Genomic DNA, 26,360 nt, shown 5'->3' with positions numbered 1-26,360 from the left:
TTTGACATTCTGAAGTTTCAACGATTTGCCTACAGGACCAGGCACACACTTCCCCATTTGGTCATAAAGAGAATAAATTTTCTGGAGAGGGATAATCGGGATAGTTTAAAGGCAGGAATAAAGTAAGGATGTAGTGTGCCATCTGAATCCAGTAGACATTTGCGTGGATGGAACTTTTAGGGAAGTCGATGAAAGAACAATGAAACAACAGTGACGGTGGGCGAATGAAGTTTCAGGACATCTTTGCAGGTCGCTTAGAATGCAAGAAAACTGTTGAATGGTAATTATATTGAGAAAATAAAGAGACTGGTAGAAGAGTTCAAGAGCATTCACAAAAGAAAACTGAAGGTGGATATCAGCTGCAGCAAGTATTACTACTGGCTGGAATCCAAGACGGTGGTATGGATAGTGTTACAATGATAGAGATAAACACATATAAAGGGGAGTAAATGTTGTATATAAAAGGAAAAGAAGTAAGAAAAAGATGAAATGACCTTTGAAGCAACAATGTGAAGATAGAAACTTCCGAAACTGAAACTACACAGTTCCCAAAGGAGGTAAAAGTTTATTGTATATGGCGACGACGAAGTTTCTCCGTGAAAGGACGGAAGAGATGAAGACAAAAATTTATGTTAAAAAGATGGTCCACTAAATATTAAGATGGTTTGAGCAAATGATAATAGTGGCAACGCGTTCATACTTAAATATAAAAAGGAGAGTTTCTTAGCGTTATTTGATAAATTAGGTAATTAGAGTGTGCATATTTATGAACAGTAGAGAATTTGCAATATACAGCTATTTTTGGGAGATACACGTAATAAGTTATGTTTTGACACGGAGTTTATGAGGCCGGATATCAGCCCACCCCAACCCCAAGTTCACCATACCTTTCCCACTACTAAATAAAATGGTACGGAACACCTAAAGTATTAGAGAAATTAGGACAGCAGGGGTACTTTCTTGCACACTGAACTCTTTTGCTACATACACATACAGACGAGGTGCTGATAAGAACACGGTAATGTTTAAGTAAGAATTTCTACCATGTGACGTCACGGAGAACACCTACTTTTGCCTGATGTAACGCAATCAGCTGATAAAATTGCCAACGACAGAAATAGCATTTAACAAACTCGCCAGTCAGTTAAAGAAGGTGGACTTTGGAATAAAAATGAGATGATAGAATGACGCAAAATACTATTTTTAAATAGAAATTGGAACGCTAATATAGATGAGACAGAATACGAGTGATATTTAAGTTGCCTTATAATTTCATTCAAGCTAATATCTGGCATCTTGTTGGATACTTTCTCCAAGAGTAGAAACAAAACACCAGGGATACGCGGCTACGTAAAGAGTAGTATGCAAAATTAAATCTTATTGCCTAAGTGAATAAGTGCTGTTTTTCTTTGTAGGATTTATGTAATGTGAACCTAAGCGTATTATGTATTTCCAGTTATCACATGCTTTTAGAGCATTTTAGAAAAATTCCTTGAAGTTGATCATATATAAAAGATTAAGAAAATCTCTGTTTATATGTATTTCTCCAAATACATCGAAAAATAATATAATCCAGTCGAAGAGACTGCTGCCATCTAGTGAATGAAAATCTGAGTGACGTTCTCCCATAATATTTACTGTTTCGTAAACCGACAAAATTGTTCGACGGCGATGTCGCACGCAATCCAATCAAGTATCTTCCGTGCTGGTAAGGTTATGCATGATCTATTTGCAGAACTATTGTCAAATCTGGGGCTATGGCTGTCTGAATTGAGCTCATTTACCAGACCCACTTTTACTATATTAGGTAGGCTATAAAGCATAAAACCGTAACCTATGAGGCTTACTCCCGAGCCGAGCAGACTGCCCTAATTTAGGGAAAGAAAGTGCCCCTACCTGTCAAAAAAATCTATTTTATGATTACGATAATAAGTAATTGCTAATGTTTGGTAGTTTTTGAAAGCTTACCATTCTCTGTTAACTAGGTATAGCCTACTACCAAATGTCACGGGACCCTAGTGGGGGAACTTTGGGCTTCAATTCTTAGGGACCCTAGTAAGGAACCTGGACCTCAATTCTTAGGGACCCTAGTGGGAATCTGGAACCTCCAACTAGTGTAGGTAGTGTGACTAGAATGCTGTAAACTAAGAGCAAACTACAAGGATACATCTTTAGCAAACTTCCTCTAATTTAACCTGACCTAACCTAGGGTTGCCAGATTCTTCCCCAGTACAGGGCTAACCTAGAAATAGGTAGTCTAGGACTCTAGATTAGTTGTAATAGGTAAACCAACCAGTTTTCATGGAAATGAAAGTAGGGTTTACCAAAAACCTTTAAAAAACGGTCGGAAAAATCCTTTTATCCATGTAAAATAGCTGATGACTTGAGAAAGATGAATTCTTAAAGCCAAAAATAGCAGTGGCAGTGTCAAACAGAGTGGAAATACCTACTTTAATCACAACACAGGCTAATCTGTTGGAAAAATCCAGACAATTCGCCTATTAACTGAACAATTGCCAAAATATATACTTAGGTATACCTAAAAATTGAAATGTAGCATGGACAGTTACAAGGATGCCCCCAACCTAACCTAACCAGGATTCCAAACCTCCCCCCCCCCCCCCCATCTAGTTTAGAGCACTGTGAAAATCACAGGTTAAAGATATACTAATGCATTCTGACGTGAATACCCCAAATCTAACTTAGGGGACCAAGCCCTCACCATAAGTAAGACCCCATAAACCAATAAAAGTAATAGGCTATATAGAAATTCCTAATAACCTAACATTCCACTTGTGGATCCTAACTGGAAATAGGGTAAAAAACCGCATGGTACAGGGGTGGACCATGTACGATCAATGTGTACAACCCCAAGAAAAGTACATTATAATGCGTCCTGACACCGGAGTAGAGGTCTTTAGCTCCGTTTCTCACCAACAAGAAGTCGCGCCTGATGCCCATCTCCGATGTCAGGACGCTTTATAATGTACTTTTTTTGGGGTTGTACACATTGATCGTACATGGTCCACCCCTGTACCATGTGGTTTTTTACCCTAGGTTTTCCATGTCTCCCCGTTACCATTGCACATACAGCATAGTACTTCTTACCATGATGATAGGATGTAAAACCTGGTAATTGAATCTTGTTTTAGATTTTTCTTGTTGAGGTTAGGCATAGTACCTATATCATTTGAACTGATTATCTTACTTCTAGATGGATAGTCATCTTGTATCTTGTATGTAATATAAAATATATGCCTCTAGGGCTCCATTAACTTCTTTACACAAAAGGCAGCCATGTTGAAGTGAAGAAACACTTGTGACAAGTATTATTCAGACATTTCAGACTTTATCATGAGGGTTTCAGAAGTTTTAGTTAGTTGGTAATGTAGGTAATTAGGTATTACATACACAAAAGGCTTCCATAGGTGCTCATGAATAGTGCTTGCATGGTAAGCACTTTCCACCTCTCAGTGTCAAACAACTCTGGAATAAAATGCCTTCCAAGCAATAGTCTTAGACTCAAGAAAAGTATTATTCACTTTTTTGATAGTACATGTTAGATTCTGTGTTAATGAGGAATTAATGTATCGTAACATCATTGTTACTACTACCATTGTATAGTAAATCAATAGCGTTTTTTGTGCATGCTGCAGTTTTGTTATGTGTTAAGGCTAGACTAATCTGGAATAATTATCTTATTCAGTAATTTCTCAACTCTGTCAAAAATTGTGGTGATCCTAACATAGCTCAGGGCAATGGGTCTTACCTGACCCTCATGCTTATATTTGTTCAATTTAGGCTAGCATATCTTATCTATTTGTATGCAAACAGTAGTAATATAGTGCAAAAACTGATACATATAGTACGTACTATCATATTCCAGTGCTCATCACATATTGTACAGATATGTCAGCCTAACTCATGTTATGAGTCTCGTCTTGAAATTATTAAGAGGGTATCTGTAACCCTAAGTTGGTATGATACAACAGTTTCTGGTAGGTTTGTTGCTAGGGCTACTGTTAATTCAGTACTACTGCATACGTAGGCTATGACTACTGTTAATGCAGTACTACTGCATACATAGGCTGATATGCATTCCTTTTTATAGAGCAAGCCATATGTCTATTTATTTTACTAATCAAACAAGTAATTATTTGACAAATTTCTTCCATAGGGTTGTGGCAGCTTATCTTGTGATATGTGTCTTTCACCATCTTTGTGGAAGCAAACCATAAATATTACTGTACTACTACCATATGAAAATTGTATAGTAGGACCTAGTTTGTTATGGTGATAGTCATGTTGAACTTGTTCGGGACTGAAATGTCAAGGATCGTTGTTTTCCAAAGTATGCTGTTTCCGTCTTATGAGCTTGACAACCTTAATTAACCGCATATTCATCATAGAAATTTAGGTCTGCTGAAATACATACTCAACTGCCTGTCCTAGTCTAGTGGATTCAGTCTCAAAGAAATCATCTGCAAGTCGCATATGCGTACATATACATATATACGTATCTTTTCTCTACACAGAAATCAGCTTGTTTACAGGAGAGATGTATGCCACTTTTTTTTTATCATTATCTTACTAGGTGTGCAGTATGCTGACTTTCTGAGAAGGTATGCTAGGAACCATTTTATCTTGTTCTGGATCATTCCTTTTTCAGTCTGTGTAGTTGATTTTATGGTCTGTCTCTCTACACAAGTCATGGCATGCAACAAAATTTCTCTCTTTAATGATAGGCTTACAATACATATTTTATGGAATAATCCCCACTGGTTTGTAACTTATTTTGGATAATAAAAATAAGCTTTATTTTTTTATTAATTTGAAATTCTGACTAAAATTGGGACATTATTAAATTAAAATGGTATCATGGTTTAAATTTGTTGGTTAATATAAGCTATACAGTGGTCCCCCATATTCGCGGGGGATGCATACCAGAGTCCTCCCCCTACGAATAGTTAGAATCCGCGAATAATTGGAACCCCCATTAAAATGCTGAAAACAGCCTATTTTGTTACTTAAAACTCAAGAAAAATCCTAATTAGTTAAAAACAAGAAAAACCCACTAAAAATTTTTATACTTGTTTTTTTAATACATAGTATTAGCACAAAAAGTGTTTTTTAATAGTATTATCACAAAAAGTACATATTGTGATGAAATTGATAAAAAAAAAAAACTGGAATTTCTGGATATTTTTCATAGAAAAATACCGCGAATAGGTGAATTTTCCCCTGAATAATGCGGGGAATTATTCCAGAGAGAAATCAGCAAATGCGTGAGTCTGCGAATCCGGAAAACGCGAATACTGGGGCGATCCACTGTAATGTAGTTAGAAAAGAATTTCAAGTGTAATAATGTGATATTAAGGGATACGTATTAAAAGATACATAAGAATTGTTGCCATTTTTCAGCACGATCATTGCGGCATGCTGCAAAAATCCAAAGATGGTATTCCAGCCAAGCAACCCCTCGTATCACAACACACTACACTGTAGTTCCAAGAGAAACAGATGAACGGTGGACTGGTAAGCATTGGTTACTTTTCCTTTTAATAAATAATTCAAAGCAAGCCTTCAGTTCAAGGTGGACCTAGGAGCTAGACTGAAATACTTAGTAGATGTACGGTATGTATTTAAGAATCTCTCTCACTCTCACCAAATGGGGAAACACCATTTTGTTTTTAGGGTGGTATTCAATTTAAAGCTTTAGAAATTGTTGTTCTCCCTTCCTCATGTATTTTGGTGTGGCTAGAGGGTCTGCCCCACTCCTTTCTATACCCAAACCCATGGCACCAATACATGCTGCTGTCGATTTTTTTGTCATTTACAGTATTTTGATGTAACAAAATTGATTTAGTTGTGGAGGGTAATTTGGGAAAATTAATCAGTTTTCTACGAAGACCTAGAACAAAGTTTATGTAGGGTAATCATATAAATATTCAGGTTTTTTCTTATTATTTGTTACTTCCTGTCAAAGTTAGCTATATCTCCGCTGCGATTATGCGAATCAGCACTCAAACAAAAAATCTAGTTGTTCATATGGGGAACAAACCTTCAGTCTTAACAATAGGATATTTTCCAAGCGCAGCTGGTAAACCGGTTAACACAATCAGAGATTGTAAGCAAGGAATCTGTGAGATCTGGCAATGCCTCCATGTACAAGGTGAAAGCTGGTCAGCGACCACGCACAACCCTGTGCCGCTCAGTCTTTTCCTAACTGCCTTGGAGAGTAGACGCTTATGCTTTGCTCTCTCCTTCCAAGCGTTTTTTTTTTTTCTCCTCCGTGTTCTGTTCTTTCAGTGCGTTATTGGGTTATGGCTTCCTCCGAGTCTCCACAATCTCGCCGGCGTATGTGCCCTGGCATCCAAGGGTTCCCATGCTCAAGATTTTTTGTCTACAGCTACGGATCTGCATACAACATGCAGTAGGTTCAGAGCTAATTTTTGTACTGTGACGAATCCTTGCCCGGAATGTCGTGCCTGGTCTAAGGCTGAGTGGAAGTTATTTTATAAGAAGAGGGAGCATCACAGAGTTTTGACTTCTTCTTTGGAGGGGTTTTCTTTGCCTCTTCGGGACAATCGGGAGTGCTACAGGCTGATGTTATTTGTAATGTAGCTCCCTCTCCTTCGGGTTCCAGTTTTCGTCCCAGGGTTGAGGAGGCTTCCTCACCGCGTTCCTTTATTTCAGATTTGGAGTGATCCAAAATGGCAGCGGTTTGGGTGTCACTTGGGCTACGGGGTTCACCCTCCTTGGAAAGTTCGTTGTCTCATTTCATGGAACCCAGTACCCCCCCCCCCCCCTCCCCCCAAGCTCCCGCTGTTTTCCCCCCTTGTCATAAGGAGGTTGTGACGTCACTCCCAGCTTCCACTCATTCCTTGACGTCAGTGGTGGCAGTCGTTCATCCTCTTACCGCTATGACGTCATCGTCCTCGCTCACTGAGCCATCTGAGGCTTTGCTTCAGGCGGTCTTCAAGAGGCTGGACTCTGTTTTGGAAGAGAAGTTCTCTGCATTTGCTACGAAGGAGACTGTTAAACGGAAGGTTTCCTAATCTCCTCCTGCTGCTAAGAGATCTTATAGGGAAGAAGTTGCTTCTCCTTCTCCTTCTTCGCTGCCCCGTGTTTGTGACAATTTGAGTGTGGAGCCTTCGTCTTCTGTACACGGATATGCCTCTGGCTTGCATGTACGTGCTGATGTGATTGGAAATGCCCCTCCTTCATCTGCCTCGGTGCCAGTTCGTCTTCATAAGGATGATAAAGCTACGATCAAGAGGTCTAAGGTTGCAGAAGCGGAGGTGGCTCAGGTTGTGCATAAGGATTCTTCAGTCAACAAAGACATGGTCCAAGGACGGGTTCCTTGTTCGCCTGGTTGGTAAATGTTTGGAGCTTTGCTGGATGCCAGTCATAACCCTAAATCTTCTTTTGAGCTTCCCTGTCGGGCCATGCCCAGTCCGTCTTACAGCTTCTGAACGCTTTGGTGTCAGACCGAGATTGGCTCTCATGCGTTCAAAGGGGTTTATCCAAGTTTCTTTCTCCTCCTCTCACATGGCATAGGAAGTATTATTCAACCAATTCGGTTCATCTGATGCCTCGTCACCTAAGCCTGGACGTGATTCATCTCAGGCCTGGATTAACCTTAGAGCAGGTTAGGTCGGAAGGTCCCTCTTGATCATCTCAGGAAGCCTTGGCTATAGGGTCTACAGCTGCTTCCATTTTTCAGACGGTCTTGTGGCTAGACTTGCGGTCAACAGTGATAGCCAGGATCACTTCTGATAGGTCGGCAGAGGGGTTAGTGAGTTCGTCTTCCCTCACTTGGCTGTTACAGTCTGGGGGTAAGGTGTACTCCTATCTGACCCACCTTAGTGCTAACTTATGGGCTAACCTGCTAGCTAGGAGAGACGCAGCTTTGTCAGCACTTCGAAATGGGGATCTTCTGGATTCTCAATTCCTGTTCCCTAGGACGGTGTTAGAAAATGCGATTGATCGGTGATGGGGGGATACCAAGGACAGGTTGGTCCACCAAGCAGTTTCAAAGTTGGAGACACGTTTCCATCGTCCCCCTCCTCCTTCTCCTCAGAAACAGGTAAGAAGATCTTTGCCTGTCAAGTCTCCTAAGGGTTCTGCTTCATCTAGGGTTTTTCGGTCCTCTTCTCAGGCTAAGTCAAATAAGCAGAGTCCCTTTCAATCCTGTCCCTACAAACCTGGGAGGGGATCTAGAGGAAGGGGCAGAGGTGGTTGTCAATAGTGTGGGCACCTCTCCCTCTCCTTTGACATAGATAGGGGGATGCCGGGTGGGTCAGTGGGCCAAGTGGTGAGATTATGGAGTGGTGAAGTGGGTAGTAGATGTTCTGCGGGTGGGATATCTTCCGTTGCTCGGTCAGACGTACCCTTACAATTCTTTGAAGTTCTTAGCTCCTCAGGGGGAAGTGTTGAAGATGCTGGACAAGGGTGCGATAGAGGAAGTAATGCGGCCTTCTCCAGGGTTTTACAGTCGCATTTTCCTGGTACCAAAGTCGATGGGCGACAGGAGGCCGGTAATCGATCTTTCCACCTTGAATCATTTTGTCAGGAAGACAAGGTTCAAGATGGAGACGCAGCAGATGGTGTTGGTGGCAGTGAGGGACAACGACATTTTGCTGTCAATAGACCTGAAGGACGCTTACTTACAGATCCTTATTCACCCTTTGTCCAGAAAGTTTCTTTGCTTTGCTCTTGGAAAGAAAATATTCCAGTTCAGGGTCCTTTGCTTCGGGTTAACCATGTCCCCTCAGGTGTTCACAAGGGTCTTCTCCCTGGTCTCGACATGGGCTCATGCTCAAGGGATTCGCCTGTTGAGATACATCGATGACTGGCTGGTCTTAGTGAGCTCTAGGAAGAAGCTGTTGCAAGACCGAGATCTTCTACTTCGGTTTTGTTCAGAGCTGGGCATTGTAGTGAACCTAGAGAAGTCGAATCTGGATCCCAGCCAGAAGGTCCTCTATCTAGGTATGGTAATAGATACAGCAGCGTCAAGAGTGTTTCCTTCAGACCAGAGGTTGGAGAAGTTGTGTGTAGTAGCACGCAATTTCCTTTCATAGCCAGAACAACCGGTTCGCCAGTGGCAGGTTCTGGGGATTTTATCTTCTTTCGAGAAGCTGGTCCCTCATGGTTGTCTCCATCTTTAATCCCTTCAGTGGAGACTGAAAGACTTCAGGTCCCCAGTAGAAGATTCCCCTCTTCAGAGAGTTCCTCTGTCCGAAGAGGTGAGGAAGATTCCCCTCTTCAGAGAGTTCCTCTGTCCGAAGAGGTGAGGAAAGACATTCGTTGGTGGTTGGACAATCAAAATCTCTTAGTTGGTGTCCCTTTGAATTCTCTCCCTTCAGACTTCCTTCTGTTTTCGGATACCTCTATCACAGTTGGGGGTACTCATCTAGGGGATCTCATCACATCAGGTGTTTGGAGTATGAAAGAGAAGCTGCTGCACATTGTTTTGGAGTTGAAGGCAGCTTTTCTGGGTCTGAAGGAGTTTTGGGAGAAGGTAGAGGGTCATTCGGTGGTTCTGATGTCAAACAACACTACGGTGGTCGCATATGTGAACAAACGGGGGTCTGGTGTCCCGCCAGCTCCATTCATTGACAGCCGAGTTACACCAGTGGGCGATCAAAAACTTGGTGGAACTCTCAGCAAGGTAAATCCCAGGCATAAGGAATGTGGTCGCCAACAAGTTGAGCTGTCGGAACCAGATCCTGGCCGCGGAGTGGTCTCCACATCGTCGTGGCGGACAGACTTTTTCAGGTTTGGGGAGGCCTATGTTAGACCTCTTTGCAACTCTCTACAACAGGAAACTAGAAGTTTATTGTTCGGTGTTTCCAGATCCTCTAGCCTTGGTGGAGTATGTCTTCCAACACCATTTGGACAGCTTAGAGGTGTATGCCTTCTCTCTGTTTTGCCTGATCTGTCAAGTGCTGAACAGGGTGATGAGGTCTCACAACCTCAGGATGACATTAGTGGCGCCTCTGTGGCCACAGGCAGAATGGTGTTTGGACCTTCTGTTTCTGCTGTCAAGAGGTCCCAAGAGATATTCCATCGTGGTGGCAGCTGCTTTGCCAGGCTCACATCAAAAGGTTTCACCAGTCGGTACAATCCCTCTCCTCATGGATTGAGACTATCAAGTATCTCCTCCGAGTGAGAGCGTTTTCTCAGGAGACAGCAAGACATATCCAACCATCTCAGGAAGCCCTCTTTTGCAGTCTACCAAGGGAAATGGGCAATCTGCTGTGGTTGGTGTGTGTTGTGGACGGGGTCTTTCTCCACCCAAGACCTCTGTTCAACGCATAGCAGGTTTTTTTGGTCTTCCTCAGGGATGAGAAAGGCCTTTTGGTTTCTGCTATCAAAGGCTACAGAGCAGCTTAAGGCTTGGTGTTACGCCTGATAGTTGTAGACATCTCCTTATCCTTGTTGTTCAAGGGTTTTGAACAGACTTGTTCTCCAAGGAAACTTAAACCTCCCGCTTGGGATGTTTCACTTGTCCTTAGGAGTTTCACTAGAGCTCCTTTCGAGCCCTTGTGTCATTCATCGGACAGAAACTTGATGCTGAAGACAGTTTTTCTTTTAGCCTTAGCTTCCTCGAAGAGATGGAAGAGCTTCGTGGCCTTAGTTATGATGTGAAACATACCAGGGGTTGGAAGTCAGTGACCTAATTTGTCCCAGAATTCGTGGCCCAAGACCCAGAATCCATCTTTGAATGACTTTATGGATAATGACCCACAAGAGCTCTTGTTGTGTCCTGTAAAAACCCTACGTTGCTATCTTGAGGCAATCTCTTGATGGTTCTGTCTCTGAGTCTGTGCAGGCTAGAGCGCATAACGTCAGAAGTATAAGTTCCTCTCTGGCATTCAAGAAAAACTTTGCTGTTCATATAGTTTTGAACACTGGTACTTGGGTACGCCAATCCACGTTCACCTCTTTTTATTTAAGAGATGTTGCCGACAGGTCTGTGGACACGTTTTCTCTAGGTCCTGTGGTGGCTGCCCAACAAGTTGTATAGCTCATCCATTGTCCTTGACCGGGCAGTTTTGTATCTTACCTAAGGTGATTGTGTGGAAGAGAGAATGAGTGAGTGTGCTGGTCTCTTTCTTTCTCTTTTTTTTTCCATTCTTCTTCCTTTGGGCAGGTTGAGGAATAGACACGTCATATGTTGGACTGGTCTGATACTGGTGAGTATGGTAGTCATACTGATAGTTTGTTTGGCTAATATATTTATGAATAATCAAACCCTCTATTCAGTAGCAAGTGCTCTGCTCTCTAGCAAGGGAGGGTCAGGAATAATAAAAGATCTCTGTGATTATATGGTTTGTTATTGAACAGTCCGAATTTTCTTTAGTTCCTTAAATGCAATGAATCTACTCATATATCAATGTATTGCAACCAAGATGACTGTGTTGTAGACATCAGTTTATCTATCTTCTCACGGGCATTCGTCCTCCTCCTTTGGAACTCATTTCGTTCTGGGAGGTGGTCAGGTGGGTTAACTCCTAGCCAGTTTAGGATGTCTATACCTCCCTCCAAGTATAAGTCTATCCTGTTGTTAAGACCAAAGGTTTGTTCCGCATATGAACGAATGACAAATTTTTAAAATCAAATTGTATTTTTCATAACTAACAAACCTGAGGTCTTAACATATACAGCCCACCTCTCTCTTACTTTTTTATTTTTTTTCCTCGGTTGGGAAAAGACCGAGCATCATGGGATTGTGTGCAGTCGCTGATCAGCTTTCACCTCGTACGCACAGGCATTGCCAGATCTCACAGATTCCTTGCTTACAATCTCTGATTGTTTTAACCGGTTTGCCAGGTGCACTTGGAAAATATCCTATTGTTAAGACCTCAGGTTTGTTAGCTATGAAATAGATTTTTAGGATACTTAATCCTTTAGTTGTTCTTGTACAGTATATTGTGTGAATGATTTGGGAAAACTATATAACCTACTTAAATGTAACCTATGAATTGTAATTGTAAATTAACTTTAATAAATTTGTTTTGATGTTGAAGGCGTTTTTGCTGATTAATTTTCAGCAAGTTTTTATAAATCTAAGTGTGAGTGGTATGCCTTTGATTTGCTAATTATTACGTTTCAATAGCCAAGTGCATTTTACAGATGTTGACATGGAAAGATATGCTGATGAAGCTGATGTGGTAATTGTTGGTGGTGGCCCAGCAGGTCTTGCAGCATCCATTAGACTAATGCAACTTGCTCAAGAGAAGGAAAAAGAAATCAGAGTGATGCTAGTTGAGAAAGCAGCGGACATTGGTAAGAAATACTTTTAACTTGGTACTAAATATCATAGTACTCTTGCAATGCTTATTCCACTTTTCTCTCTCATTCAAATGCAGTACAGTACTTTATTCTGTAATGCTCTCATGTAATACGAGTTGTCTGTATGTTTTAATGGTTGGAGTTGGATATTAGTTCTGATTTGTGTTATCTGTTAAAGAAAATTGTCAAGGGTAAAGTGGATGGTACATCATTTTGCAACATTGCCAAATTACCCATTGTATCCAACTTAACGAAAAAAACCATTTTGACCATAAAAAATCTAGGAAAACATGACAGCTACACTTAGAAATTTATTGAGGTCAAGTCAAAGAACACTTTTCTTCTGAAATGAACTTCCCGTACTTGTCATGGAAACCATCACCCATCTCTTTCTATTACCATAGACCATACTGTAAAAGACAAGGTTTTCTTACATGAATATAACAAGGGAAATAATTATATACAAGGTTTTAGACTGCAGGTTTGTTCAGAATTAGTGATAATGCTTTTAAAAAAGATTTTCATAGTTTGTTTCAGTTCTATACAAGAAATGGCCAGTGATATTTCATTTAGTTTGTCAAGAGACCTTCCTCCAAGTTTTTTGAGTCAACACATTCCTTGAGCATCACTTCCTCTGATTTGGATACATGTTTAACACATGCCAGAAGTAAACACTAAGTGAATGTGCTATTATATTTGAATCATGGATGGGATACTTTTCGTAGTTTGCATTTAGGGCCTCATTGAACAATTTGTTTTTTATATGGACACAAATCAGAACACATTCACAAATGACAACAATAGTATACAAAGTAGATGAGATACTAGTGAAGCACACTTGAAAACATTTCAACAAATCAGATGGTTCATAATTTGGATTATCACCCTCATTTAAACTTCAGAAGAGACCATTCGTGATATCTCTTGTTTTATGGTATGTATAGCAATTGCATCATTTTGCAGCTAAAGCTCACCACATTTTTGTGCACAAGGAGAAATGTACCTAGCATCCATTTGCCCATTTTCCCTATTGCAAACATGTAATGTTTACAGTTTTTGTGTGTAAGATATTTGATTTGGAAGGAGGTGATTTAATGTCTTGCAGACAGTATTCAATTTAGCAGAGGATTTACTCACATTATGGTCTTGAACTTGCTTGTAATGCTGTAATTGATGGCACCAATCTGAAATAACTACAGTATCACTATAATTTAGTTAATAATGGTTAAAAATAATAGCTTAAACAACAATGATAATAGCGTTTGGGTCTTCATAGTGAAAAAAATTATCAATTTAATGCCACCATGGTTCTGAGAAAAATTTTGAGGTTCCTTTCTTGACTCATCACATTTCAGCCATTGGAATGGTTTTTTTACTGTTGTATAGTAATTAAGGAAAAATAATGAAAGTTACATCATGGTAGCTTAGCAAATATTACTTTAGAAATGAACCGAAATTGAAGCCATAAAGAAGGTTTGTGCATGTAGGCAGTCCACGGTTATTGGGGGGAGGGGTTCTGTTCTCAGCGGTGTGCTGATAAGCAAAAACTGCCATTAACCGAAACTCAGCGATGTGTGGCGCTTAAGGCACCGAGTTTTGGTAATGGTGCCTCTGGAAGGTAAGTTATGGCCCCATTACTCTATTATTGCTACCTTATGGTGCTGATAACAGAAAACTTGGCCCTTTATGGCTCTATAAATTGCCGATTTTATGGCGCGATAACTGGGGACTACCAGTATATATATATAAACAAGACATATGGTAATTAGTTCTATAACTGATACTTGTTCCTGCACGATATCCATTGGTTTTTTTACATTAGGAATTTCTTCGGCAAAGCTGGAAAATGGCTGTTCAACTCTTGAACAAGGTGGTAAGGCAGTAACTACCGTCTGGTTGGTGGGAATATCCGCCTGCCTGGATATAAATGTTCCAGTTTGCTTTCAGCCGTTGTACAATGCAAACATGTTTTCAGAGCCTTTGCCTTACTGTTGCCGAGTTGTTGTTGTTGTTGTTGTTGTTTAGATAATAATACTATACAAGCCCACAATTTGTGATAGCCTTCCATAGGCCATTGTTCCCCAATGTGTGTTTGTGAATTGGGGTCGGCGGCTAGGGGCGTAACAAGTTCTTTTCGCTATCATTGGGCCTCACACCTTCCACTCATACAAGGGCGTGACTTTTTGTGTGTGTGCGTGTGCTGAGTGTTGCTCTTTGCCATTTGCACCGTGGGCGAGGTTGATAAGAGGAAACTTCAGAGGAGGGTTGCAGAGCGTCGTTAGAAGTTTTTCACTTCCAACGACACCCTTAATAGCACCCCTTTGTCCTCGTTTCTTGCTCCTGGTAAGCTTTACCTTGTTGCTATCTCTCTTACACTTGCTTGTCAGGCCAAGATCACCCAGAAGGGGACCTGGCTACGGGCAGGCAACTTCCTCATGGGCCTCCTCTCACTTTGTAGATCGGTGCCCCTTCGGAGTGGGAGGGAGTCTAACTTTACTAATCATCTTTGTTTTTTCTGAAGGTGACAGTGAGCATCGAAGGGCAAAGCAGTAAATGGCTGGATATTTCATTGTGTTAGATATCCTAACTATCAAGAATTTCCCTGTGGGACTCGTGCAGTGGTTACAGGCAGTCCCAAGGTTACAACGGGGTTCCGTTCTTGAGACGCTTTGTAACCCGAAAATCATCGTATGCCGGAACATCACCAAAAATACTAAGAAAGCCTTACTTTTAATGCTTTGGGTGCATTCAAAACTAGGTAAACTGCATTCTTATTGCATTTTGCATAAAAAAACTTTTAATATTGATTATTTTGCATTTTTGGTGTCGTATTTCTTCTGCCAGATGAGCGTTGTAGGCGTCGTAACCTTGAAACGTGTCGTAACCCTGGAAATAATTTCTGGTGAATATAATTGAAAAGCGCCTTAACCTCGGATCGTCGTAAGCCGAACCCGTCCTAACCCGGGGACTGCCTGTACTTTAGTACAACCACAATTATGTTAGTTCTGTGCCTACCGTTTTGACTCAGTGTTCCGACATTGTGGACCTACTACTGCTCTCTTTTGTTGTTTGGCCCTTTGCTGTGGCCCCATCTACTCCTGCTGTGGCTCTGCCCCAGCTGCCCTGATGACTCCTGTTGCTGATATTGATGTTCCTGTAACCTTTCTGTAGATGATTTAAGAGAGAAGTTTAAGGAAGAAACCCTATGGAAGGTAATGTCTTCAGCTTTATCTTCAACTTCATCTCCTGCTGCCCTTCCCTTCTTCTTTTGAGACTCGAGAAGATCTTGGGAAACCGGATAGGCCCCCCTCGGCCAAAGAAGAGAAAGGCTGTTCTTTCCCCCCTAAGAAGTCCTCTTGTAGGACTGCTAAATAGCTGGCTCCTTCCAAGGAGGCAGTAGGATCACCAGTCATTATCTCTTCCCATCCTTTGGGAAAAATGAAAACCATAAACTTCTGCTGGGTACCAGCACATACAGAAGTAGCTGGAAATGAAAAGGCTGAGTACCACCAGCACTCATTGAGTGCTTGCCAGTGCTCGGTTAGGTTTCCAACCTAGTGTCTTGATCCCAAGGGTTCGAGCGCCTGGAGAGGTGGGGAGGAGGTTCCATTCAGAAGTTTTATGGAGCTTCTATGGGACTGCCTCTCTCCAAGAAGGCAGTAGTTCTCTCGTTCGCTCTAATTGCCCCTAGGGTGAGATCCGATTCACTTTCTCCTATGGGGTCTCGTGTTTCAGGGGCCTCGAGTGCACGACCTCTTGAGGGTGAGCTCTTGATTCCAGTTCATAGAAATCTGGATCAAAGACTGGTTCTGTGTTGTCCCATCTCGGTTTCTTCGGAAGTCAAGAGAGAGGACTATTTCCGATGAGTGGTCTTACATGATTTGGGAGTTTTCCCAAGTGCTCAAATTTCTTAGAATTTCAGGTGCTCAGATTCTTTGGAATCAAGAGTGCTCAGAAGTCGAGAGAAGGATGCTCCTGATGATTGTTCTTATAAGGTTTGAGATTCTCACTGGGCACTCGAATTATTCTGAGTACTCGGATTCTTCGGAATCACAAGCACTCAATTGCCCTTGATTTTATGGAATCTCAGGCGCCTCTCTCCGGTACTAGAGAGTTTGCTCTCCAGTCTGGTTCAGGCATAGGACAAGGAAAGGTGCTGAGACATTCAGGTGTTTTGACAATTCCTGCCAGCACTGCTTTGAATGCTCAGTCAGGTCCCATCCTCGTGTCTTGGACCTTAAGATCCGAGCACTCAGGGTAGCAGACACAGAATCCTCCTTTAAGCCTTCTTGAGGGGCTTCGGACTCGCAGATTAGAGCATATAGAGAGGACAGTGCTAGTTCTTGGCAGGTAAGAACCAGCTCAGGCTTGCCTAGGCTCAGCTGTGCATGATCGTGTTCACGTGATTGGCTCAACTCACTCGCCTTGCTCACCGCCTAGTCTCAGATCATATTCATTTCATCAGCTTGGCTCACTTGATTTGGCTCAGCCCGCGCAGGTCAGCTGAATCGAGTGCTTGACTCTGTTAGAGTGAACTTTCTGCTCTCCTCTGATCAGTGCTTTGGCATGGAATAAGTACGTTCCTTCTCCTGTGTTTCCTTCATCACCAGGTGATGGCTGCCCACAGTATACTACCCCTCTTGCTAGTTAATCTAGCAGGACAGGTATCCGTGCTCTTCTCCTTACCTGCTCTTTTGACCCTCTTAGTTCGTCTTTGAGGTGCAAGGTGAACAGAGAGAAATTCAAAGATTTTGTCTCTTTCGGAGTTCATCAACAAGGATTTATTCCTCCTTAGGTCGATCCCAAGTAGTCGAGGAAGGTTGCTTGAGATCTCTTGAGATTCTCCCTACAAGGAGAGAAGATTGGGAGTATCGTGCCATGGAAGGCCTCAGAGGTCTTCCTAGGGAAATGAACACCCTTGATTTTCATTTTACAGAGATCTTTGTGCTGATTCGTCAGCACAATGACCTTGGGAAAAGTTTGCTGCGTTCTCTGTGAATCACTTCACCTCTCGAGCCCTTGCAGTCCCAGGAAGGACCCAGGGTTTCTATGGGGATGCTGTGATTTTTTATTAAATAAGATTAGATAAGACATCTTTGACCAGGTGAATACCTTTTCCTAGACAGGAATTAATTTTCATTGGGAGCGCCTTCCCCCTCTTCCCTTCCTTGACAGTAGCAATTCTTGTTGCCGACAAAAAGGTTGTCTTGGCTCTGGTTTGTCTGGACTGGGTTTTTTCGCAGCAATCCTGGAGGACATCACTTTGGTGTTCCTCTAGGCAGTTTTCTGATTGGATCTATGATCATTCACTTCTTTATGGCTTTGCTCCTCGGATGTAATCATTCCTGAGGAGGACTCTGCCTTATGGAGGCTATACCAGTCTGGAGGTAAGGAGGGTTCATCTCACCATCAGAATGGCAACCTGCGGCAGCCTTGGTACTAAGAAGAGGAGCACTGTCCTGACTTGTATCACCAGTTTCTTTGTACAGAGTCAACACAACCCTTTGGAACAGACCTGGTTAAGGTGACTGCCCTTTCCTTCAGGCAGTGGCCAAGACCCTTTGGTCTTAACCTCCTTGGCTTGACTCTCTGGATTGTTTTGTCGTGCGACAGGGGTCCAGTTTTGAATTTTCCTAGCCTAATCTTTCCTTTCGAACACAAATGTGCAATCTACCCACATGTTCATGTTCTCCGATCCCAGCATACTCCAGTTTACACCTTCGAACAATACCACAACAAGACTTACAACCCAAAAGTTCCTAGCTGACATCCACCATATATCGACAATGCAAAAAATAACAATAACAATAAAAAATAAATAACTGACTAAATTGGTGTTTAATATATAATTACACTTAACTCTTTCTCCCTCCCCTCCGACTGCTGCCTAACCTAGTCCCCTCTAATTTCCTTTGTTCTCCAACTCTACCCTCTACATAATTTCTAATATTTTCTCCTGAAACTCCTGCTTTAGTTAAAACATCAGCTACTTGATCCTTTCCTTTTATCCATCTCACCTTTATTTCCCCAGACTCTATGGTTTCCCATATTGAAGCAATATCTATTTTCATACAATCAACTTACCTGTCAGATATATACATAGCTAAGACTCCGTCGTCCCCGACAGAAATTCAAATTTCGCGCCACTCGCTACAGGTAGGTCAGGTGATCTACCGGCCTGCCCTGGGCGGCAGGACTAGGAACCATTCCCGTTTTCTATCATATTTTCTCTGTCGCTGGTGGTATCAACATTGTTGTTACTACCTCCTGATTTAGATTCTTATTTCAACCTTTTGATCATCGTTTCTCGGCTTTTTGGTGACGTATCTGGATCGTGGTTTTTGGCATTCGCTACTGTGGACTGAATTTGGACTTGCTTTTTTATTTTTCTCAGTATGTCTGACTCAAATGTGAGTGTGAGAATGTGTTTGAATGTAGGCTGCAAGGTGAGGATACCGAAGGCTTCAGTTGATCCTCACACTGTATGTCGTAAATGTAGGGGGTTTGAATGTTCTTCTACTAATACCTGTCATGAATATCAGGGGTTGAATGCAGAAGAATGGAAGACTCTAACTTCTTATTTGAGGAAGTTAGAGAGGGATAGAGTTAGACGTTTGAAGAGTGTGAGTACAAGGCCAATTGAGCCTTTTATTGACCCTATCTCTAACCTTAATGATTTTGATTCTCCCTCTGTGTCGAATCATTCACAACCTTTACTTTCAGAATCGCCCTCTGAAATCGCAGATCTGAAGGCTACTATCTCTAAGATGAAGTCCAAAATGGCGGTCTTGCAAGGTAAGGATAGTGAAAGTGAAGTGTTTAGTGAAGTGAGTGCTCCCAGTGTTGTGGAGGGGGCGTTCGATCGTCTCTGCGACGCTCCCAGGCCTAGACCGCTTCCAAGCTCCCATGCCCAGAGGAGAAGGAAAGTCGAAAGCCTTAAGGAGGTCGTGGGGAATCCCCAACGGTGAGACGTCCCTTCAGCAGGCTCTGTTTCGCTTCAGGCTGCTCAGGACCGCTTTAGAAAAAGCGTCCTGCGAGAGTGTTTCTCTTCCTCTCCCTCTCCTTCACCTAAACGAGGGTGGAAGGATTCGGACCTTTCCAGGCCACTGAAAAGGCATTATAGAGAACCTTGATTTTCATTTTACAGAGATCTTTGTGCTGATTCGTCAGCACAATGACCTTGGGAAAAGTTTGCTGCGTTCTCTGTGAATCACTTCTCAGATGAAGCTCCCTCTTCAATCAAAAAGGCGAAGGTTGCGTCAACGTCTCCCTACATGGACGTAGCGGATCGCTCGCCTTCGAATTCTCCTTCTCCTCCCATTGAAGAAGACGTGGGAGAAGCTTCAAGGAAAATTCTTCTTGCTGTCCAAGAACAGCTAGCCTCATTGGTGGGAGTTTTGGCTAGAGATCCTCCTCATAAGAAGGACGTTTCTCTTCCGATCAAGAAGTCTCGTCCTCTCTCTCCTGCCAAACGCGAGGCGTCTTTCAGACATGAAGCTTCGTCTTCCAAACATGTTGAAGAAGTTTTTCTGTCTAGATCGAGATCGAGAGAGGCATATACCAGACACGAAGTGCAAGACATGACGCCAGCTAGACGTGAGGCGTCTTCCAGGCGCGAGGCGTCATACAGAGGCATGGAATCAGCCAGACGCGAGACTCCAGTCAGGATCATTCCGGACGTGAAGCGTCATCTAAGCGCGAGGCGCCAGCCAAGTTTTTGGCGCCAGCCAGGACGCCAGTAGAGTGCAAGACGTCTTCCAGGCGCAAGGCGTCATCCAGACGTGAGGAGTCAGCCAAGCGCGAGGCGTCAGCCAGGACGCTCGGCGGACAAGAGGCGTCATCCTTTTATGAGGAGACTCCTAAGCGTGTGGCGCCAGCCAAGCAGGAAGCTTCTCACAAAGCTCAAACTTTGAAGAGGAGAGATTATCACTCCCTTAGTCCCTCTCCTATCAGGAGTTTGTCTCCCCCAGAGGAAAGACGTCCTGATTTTTCGACGGAGTCTCCTCTAGACCCCGAGTTGGAGGAGAACTCAGAAGACGAGAATCGTGGAAGAGAAGGACTGTCAAGCTACAAAGTCCTGACACCCCTGCTTCTTAAAGAATATGGAGACGCTTTAACCCCTGCCGCTCCTCCTTCTCCGCGCTCTCTGTTTTCGAGCGCAAAGGCGAAGAAGTCTTCGTCTTTTCTTAGAATGAAACCCACCATTTCTATGAAGAGGGCTCTTCAGTCTTTGAATTCGTGGATGGATTCGAAGAAGGAGCTGGTCAGGACGGTCTTCTGCATGCCCCCAGCGAGACTCACTGGAAAACGGGGCATTTGGTATCAGACGGGAGAGAATATGGGCCTTTCTCTTCCGTCTTCGGCTGAAGCGGACTTTTCGACGTTAGTCGATGCATCGAGAAGACAAGGATTGAACTCTGCCCGTGTGACTTGGGGCATTTCAGAACTGGATCATCTCCTCAAGGGACTCTTCCATGTATTGGAAGTTTTCAACTTCTTAGATTGGTCCCTTGGGGTGATGTCCAAGATGGCCCATGATTCAGAAGGACTCGATCCAGAAGTTCTCCTTTGTATATTGTCGTGTATCGACAAGGCGGTACAAGATGGCTCTTTAGAAATCTCCTCTTTATTTGGAGCGGGACTTCTTAAGAAGAGGACAGTCTTCAGTGCTTTTTTGACTAAAGCGGTCTCCCACTCTCAAAGAGCAGCACTGTTGTACTCTCCCTTATCAGACTTTTTGTTTCCTTCTCAGTTAGTGAAAGACATTTCCCGATCATTAACTGAGAAGGCGACTCAAGACCTTCTTACCCAGTCATCAAGGAAGAAGAGACCTGCGACTGCGGTGGAAAAGAAAGGACTGAGTACGTCGGTTCAGCCCTTTCGAGGAGGCCCTACCTCCAGAGCACCCTCAAGAAGGAAGGCTCCTGAGAAGAGAGGTAGGTCTGCCTTCCGTCTCTTTAAAAAGGGTAAATGATGCTTCTCTACTCCAAACACCAGTAGGTGCCAGGCTCTTAGAATTTGCGGAAGCCTGGGCACGTATAGGCATGGACGCCTCATCTTTGTCCATGATAAGGAAAGGATACCGTATACCTTTCTACGACAGTCCTCCCCTAACGTCAACTCCGTGGGAACTGTCAGCCAAATACAGGGATCCTGTACTGAGGGATACTCTTCGACTAATGGTGGATCAGATGTGGGACAAGAGAGCGATAGAACTAGTACTGGATCAAAACTCCCCAGGGTTTTACAATCGCCTTTTTCTCGTTGCAAAGGCCTCGGGGGGCTGGAGACCAGTACTGGACGTCAGCGCTCTGAACAAATTTGTTCAGAAGGAGAAGTTCTCCATGGAGACTTCGGCCTCAGTCCTTTCAGCTTTACGCCAAGGAGATTGGATGGTGTCTCTGGATCTCCAGGACGCCTATTTCCACATACCGATTCACCATTCGTCGAAGAAGTACCTCCGTTTTTTGGCGGAGGGAAGGATCTTTCAGTTCAGGGCCTTGTGTTTCGGCCTGTCCACAGCTCCTCAGGTCTTCACAAGCCTGATGAAGAATGTGGCAAGGTTTCTTCACCTAAAAGGGGTGAATATCTCTCTGTATCTGGACGACTGGCTCATCAGGGCCAGATCAGAGAGACAGTGTTTGGAGGACCTTATTCTGACCATGAACTTGATCAAGTCGTTGGGATTACTCGTGAACCTCGAGAAGTCGCAGCTGACCCCCAGACAGAACTTAGTCTATCTGGGGATTCAGATGGATTCTCGGGGTTTTCGAGTATTTCCTTCGCAAGAGAGACTCGCGAGAGGCTTGGTGAAAGTCTCTCTCTTCTTAAGGAAAGAACGGACGTCGGCGAGGGAATGGTTAAGCCTTCTGGGAACCCTTTCCTCGCTCGAACAGTTCTTTCCTCTAGGAAGACTGCATATTCGTCCACTTCAATTCTTTCTCAAGAGATCTTGGAGTTGGAAGACAGGAAATCTAGCAGACGCCTTTCCCATTCCAGTGGAGATGAAGCCGCACTTGGAATGGTGGTTGCCCCCATTGAAGGAGAACAAGGTAATCTCCCTGAAGGTTCAGAACCCAAACCTAGTGTTATACTCCGACGCGTCGGAGAAAGGTTGGGGAGCAACTTTAAGCCCGAGAGAGGTGTCAGGCATCTGGGAAGCAGCGCAGGTGTCCTGGCACATAAACTGCAAGGAGCTCTTTGCCGTACATCTGGCTCTAAAGAGACTAGAACCTTTGGTATCGAACCAAGTTGTTCAAGTAAATATGGACAATACCACAGCGTTGGCCTACATTCGGAAACAAGGAGGGACCCACTCCTTGTTCCTTTACGAACTGGCAAGAGACCTACTGCTTGGACTTCCCAGAGGAATACTCCTGGACCGCTCCCGAGGAATATCTCCCCTGCTTACGAGATTTATTCAGGGAGTAAGAAACGTAAGGGCGGCCAGGCTCAGCAGGAGGAATCAGGTCTTTCACACAGAGTGGACCCTCCACTCAGAAGTGTGTCAGAGTCTCTGGTCTCTTTGGGGGACTCCCCATGTGGATCTCTTCGCCACATTCCTTTCCAAAAGACTGGAGGTATTTTGTTCGGTGGTAGAAGATCCCAGAGCTCTGATGGTAGACGCCTTCCTACTAGACTGGTCTCACGTAGACGTCTACGCTTTTCCTCCGTTCAAGATCCTGGGACTAGTTCTGAAGAAATTTGTGGCTTCAGAAGGAACACGGATGACCCTGATAGCCCCCTTTTGGCCAGCCCCTTTTGGCCAGCACAAGACTGGTTCACAGAGGTGGTGGAGTGGACAGTAGATTTTCCCAGATCCCTCCCAAGAAGGATGGATCTTCTCAAACAACCACACTTCCAGAGGTATCATCATAACCTCCCCGCTCTCGCTCTGACTGCCTTTCGACTATCGAAAGACTTGTCAGAGCGAGAGGGTTTTCTCGCAAAGTTGCAAGCGCAGTTGCGAGAGCCCGCAGAGCTTCCACTAGGCGAGTATATCAGTCTAAGTGGGAAGTCTTTAGAAGGTGGTGTAAGTCTAAGAAGTTGTCCTCCTCCACTACCTCTGTGACGGAAATCGCTGATTTCTTATTATTCTAGAGGGAAGATTTGCATCTATCGGTACCCACAATAAAGGGTTACAGAAGTATGCTTTCTGCAGTCTTCAGGAATAGAGGACTAGATCTAACAGAGAATAAGGATCTCCACGATCTCATAAGATCCTTTGAGACTACGAAGTCGTCGGGGCCAGCTCCTCCTAGCTGGAACCTTGATGTAGTTTTAAAATTCCTTTCCTCTGATAAGTTCGAACCTCCTCATCTGGCATCTTTTCGAGACCTGACTAGAAAATGTTTGTTCCTATTAGCTTTAGCCACAGCAAAAAGAGTTAGTGAACTGCATGCTCTAGAGGATAAAGTAGGATTTAAGGGGGACTCGGCCATTTGCTCGTTTAAAGCTTTATTTCTGGCTAAAAACGAGAATCCCTCGAATCCCTGGCCTAGGACCTTCGAGGTTAAAGGTTTATCGAGTCTCGTCGGGAGAGAGGCAGAAAGATCTCTTTGTCCTGTAAGAGCTCTGAAATTCTATCTTCAGAGAAAACAACAGATGGGGGGCTCGACACAAGGTCTTTGGTGCGCGGTAAAAGACCCCACAAGACTGATGTCCAAGAATGCTCTAGCGTTCTTTGTGAGAAGCGTCATTACAGATGCGCATAAGATCTGTCCTGACGACGCTTTTCGACTTCTAAAGGTGAAAGCTCATGAAGTAAGAGCAGTAGCGACATCTCTCTCGTTTCATAAAAATTTGTCGCTAAAGAACATCTTGGAAGCGACATTTTGGAGATGCAACTCAGTATTTGCATCTCACTACTTGAGAGATGTTCCTGTGACCTATGAGAATTGTTTTTCTATAGGTCCTTTCGTGTCAGCGGATACAATACTGGGTACAGGAGCTAACACCAATCCTTAATTTATACTTACAGTCTATTAGATATGTTCTAGACTTTCTGCTGACAAAGTGCAGACGTCGCACTGGCAGCGAGTCACTATTGTTCAGTAAGGAACTCTTGTGATATCTTATTAGATTAGTATCATTTTTTTTTTTTTTTTTTAAATTATGTGTGTGTGCGTAATGTGTTTTTGAGTTATGGTTGTTGTGAAGAGTTTGGGGATAACTCGGAACAATTTTTAATACTAACACGGTGGTTAGGATCAGGTGGTCGGGATTGGTTGTGTGCTCCTTCATAAGGTGTATTGTCATATAAGTGGATCAGCACCCATTGACAAAGTCCTTTCAGGCTCTGCCGAGTAAGCGGATAAGACCCCATCGGCAGACCCACAAGAACTCTTGGCCATAGATCATATATCTCGCTAAAGTTTCTTGAGGTGATGCAGACTCCTGGGCAGCACCCACGAAGTCTACCACCTATCAGGTAGGAACCAAGGTTTATTTATACCTACAACATATGTTGTTTACCTGTCTATTCCATAAGTACGTAGCTGTCTCTTACCCTCCACCAAAGGGTGCCAATCAGCTATGTATATATCTGACAGGTAATTTGATTGTATGAAAATGATATTGTTATGATACAATAAAGTTTCATACATACTTACCTGGCAGATATATACATAGCTAAGGCTCTGTCGTCCCCGACAGAAATTCAAATTTCGCGCCACTAGCTACAGGTAGGTCAGGTGATCTACCGGCCTGCCCTGGGCGGCAGGACTAGGAACCATTCCCGTTTTCTATCATATTTTCTCTCTTCCACCTGTCTCCTGCGGGGAGGCTAGGTGGGCCATTAATCGTATATATCTGCCAGGTAAGTATGTATGAAACTTTATTGTATCATAACAATATCATTTTTAATCTCTTACTACTTACACCATTACTTGATTTGATGGCATTCATTAGTGATTTACTGTCAGTATTAACCAGCACTTCTAAATTTCTCTCTCCTACTACCTCTTCCCACAAATGCTTGAAATATATATCAATCCTTCTATAGCCTCCTCAACACTAAGGGCTTCTGCTTCAGTGGAGGATTTAGCCACTCTCCTGGATTTCCTGGACTTCCACTGTATGGACTTCTCCTCTTACCATCTGTCAAGGATGTAATATAACCCAGTTGAGGATGGCCATCTTCTATGTTCCCAAATGAAGAGTCTGCATAGGCTTCCCAATAAATCTTTTTTTTTTCTTCCATCTCACTTATTGTAACTTCGCCCATCATGTGTCTAGTTTTTCTCACAATTTTAATAAGCTTCTTCATATCCTGAGTTATTTCTTCTTAATTCTCTAACATCATATGATATTTCTGGCATGGTATGTAGCAATACCCAATTCAACTGTCCTACCGCTGATCTCTACTCGGTTAACTCCTTTTGTTCTAACACTATTACCTGTATATCTTCTAGCTTTTAGCTCTCTTATAGAATTTATATATTGCCACTGATTAAGACAAAATGTATTCTTCTGCTCTATTACTACTCCTATATACTTAAACCTTTTACTTTCTTGTTCTCCTACTTGCAGTTTCCCTTTCAACTTCCCAATTGTTTCCTTTAAGAATCATTCAGTTCCTCCATAGCAAAAATTATCTACATGTGTACACATACCATTCAATTTATTATCTTTTTTCAAAAGAATATATTAGGTTCCAGTCTACTTCTCTCACCTTTAACTCTTTCACCTTAAACTTCGTCCACTACTTTCACCACTACAATACCATGCTTTTGCTGCGTCCTTGAGCCCATAAACAATTTTCTGACGTCCAATGTTTAACAATTCCAATGTTTCACTTTTATTATGGTCAAACAAAATTTTAAAATTTCAGCATTGCATGTGGGAACGTCTTTTTCCCATCCCGCCGTCTCTTCTTCAAACCCTCTAGTTACCAATCTTGCATTACATATCCTTTCCCACCCTTTTCTCTTTTCAGTTACTATCCATCTTGTAGATATAACTTTTTGTCCAACATCATTAACCTCTTCATATACCTTGTTTTCTCTCCAACTTTGAAGTTCTTTTTCTTTAGCTTCCATTACACTTCTATTTTCAAATCC

At 43.0% G+C, this 26,360-nt stretch overlaps 1 protein-coding gene across 1 annotated transcript in view; it reads left to right on the top strand.

The window, feature by feature from the left end:
• Positions 1-1,486: 1,486 nt before the first annotated feature.
• Positions 1,487-26,360, top strand: part of LOC135195642 (electron transfer flavoprotein-ubiquinone oxidoreductase, mitochondrial-like) — a 38,093-nt gene continuing 13,219 nt past the window's right edge. The window contains exons 1-3 of the mRNA XM_064222006.1: positions 1,487-1,708; positions 5,422-5,535; positions 12,142-12,294. Coding sequence (XP_064078076.1) covers positions 1,672-1,708; positions 5,422-5,535; positions 12,142-12,294 — 304 coding nt within the window. The 5' untranslated portion in view covers positions 1,487-1,671. The remainder of the gene's footprint in view (positions 1,709-5,421; positions 5,536-12,141; positions 12,295-26,360) is intronic.

The sequence above is a fragment of the Macrobrachium nipponense genome, chromosome 16 (genome assembly GCF_015104395.2).
Source record: "Macrobrachium nipponense isolate FS-2020 chromosome 16, ASM1510439v2, whole genome shotgun sequence".
NCBI classification, from domain to species: domain Eukaryota; kingdom Metazoa; phylum Arthropoda; class Malacostraca; order Decapoda; family Palaemonidae; genus Macrobrachium; species Macrobrachium nipponense.
The sequence above is the reverse complement of the archived record's forward strand: the minus strand, read 5'-3'. Positions and strand labels throughout refer to the sequence as shown.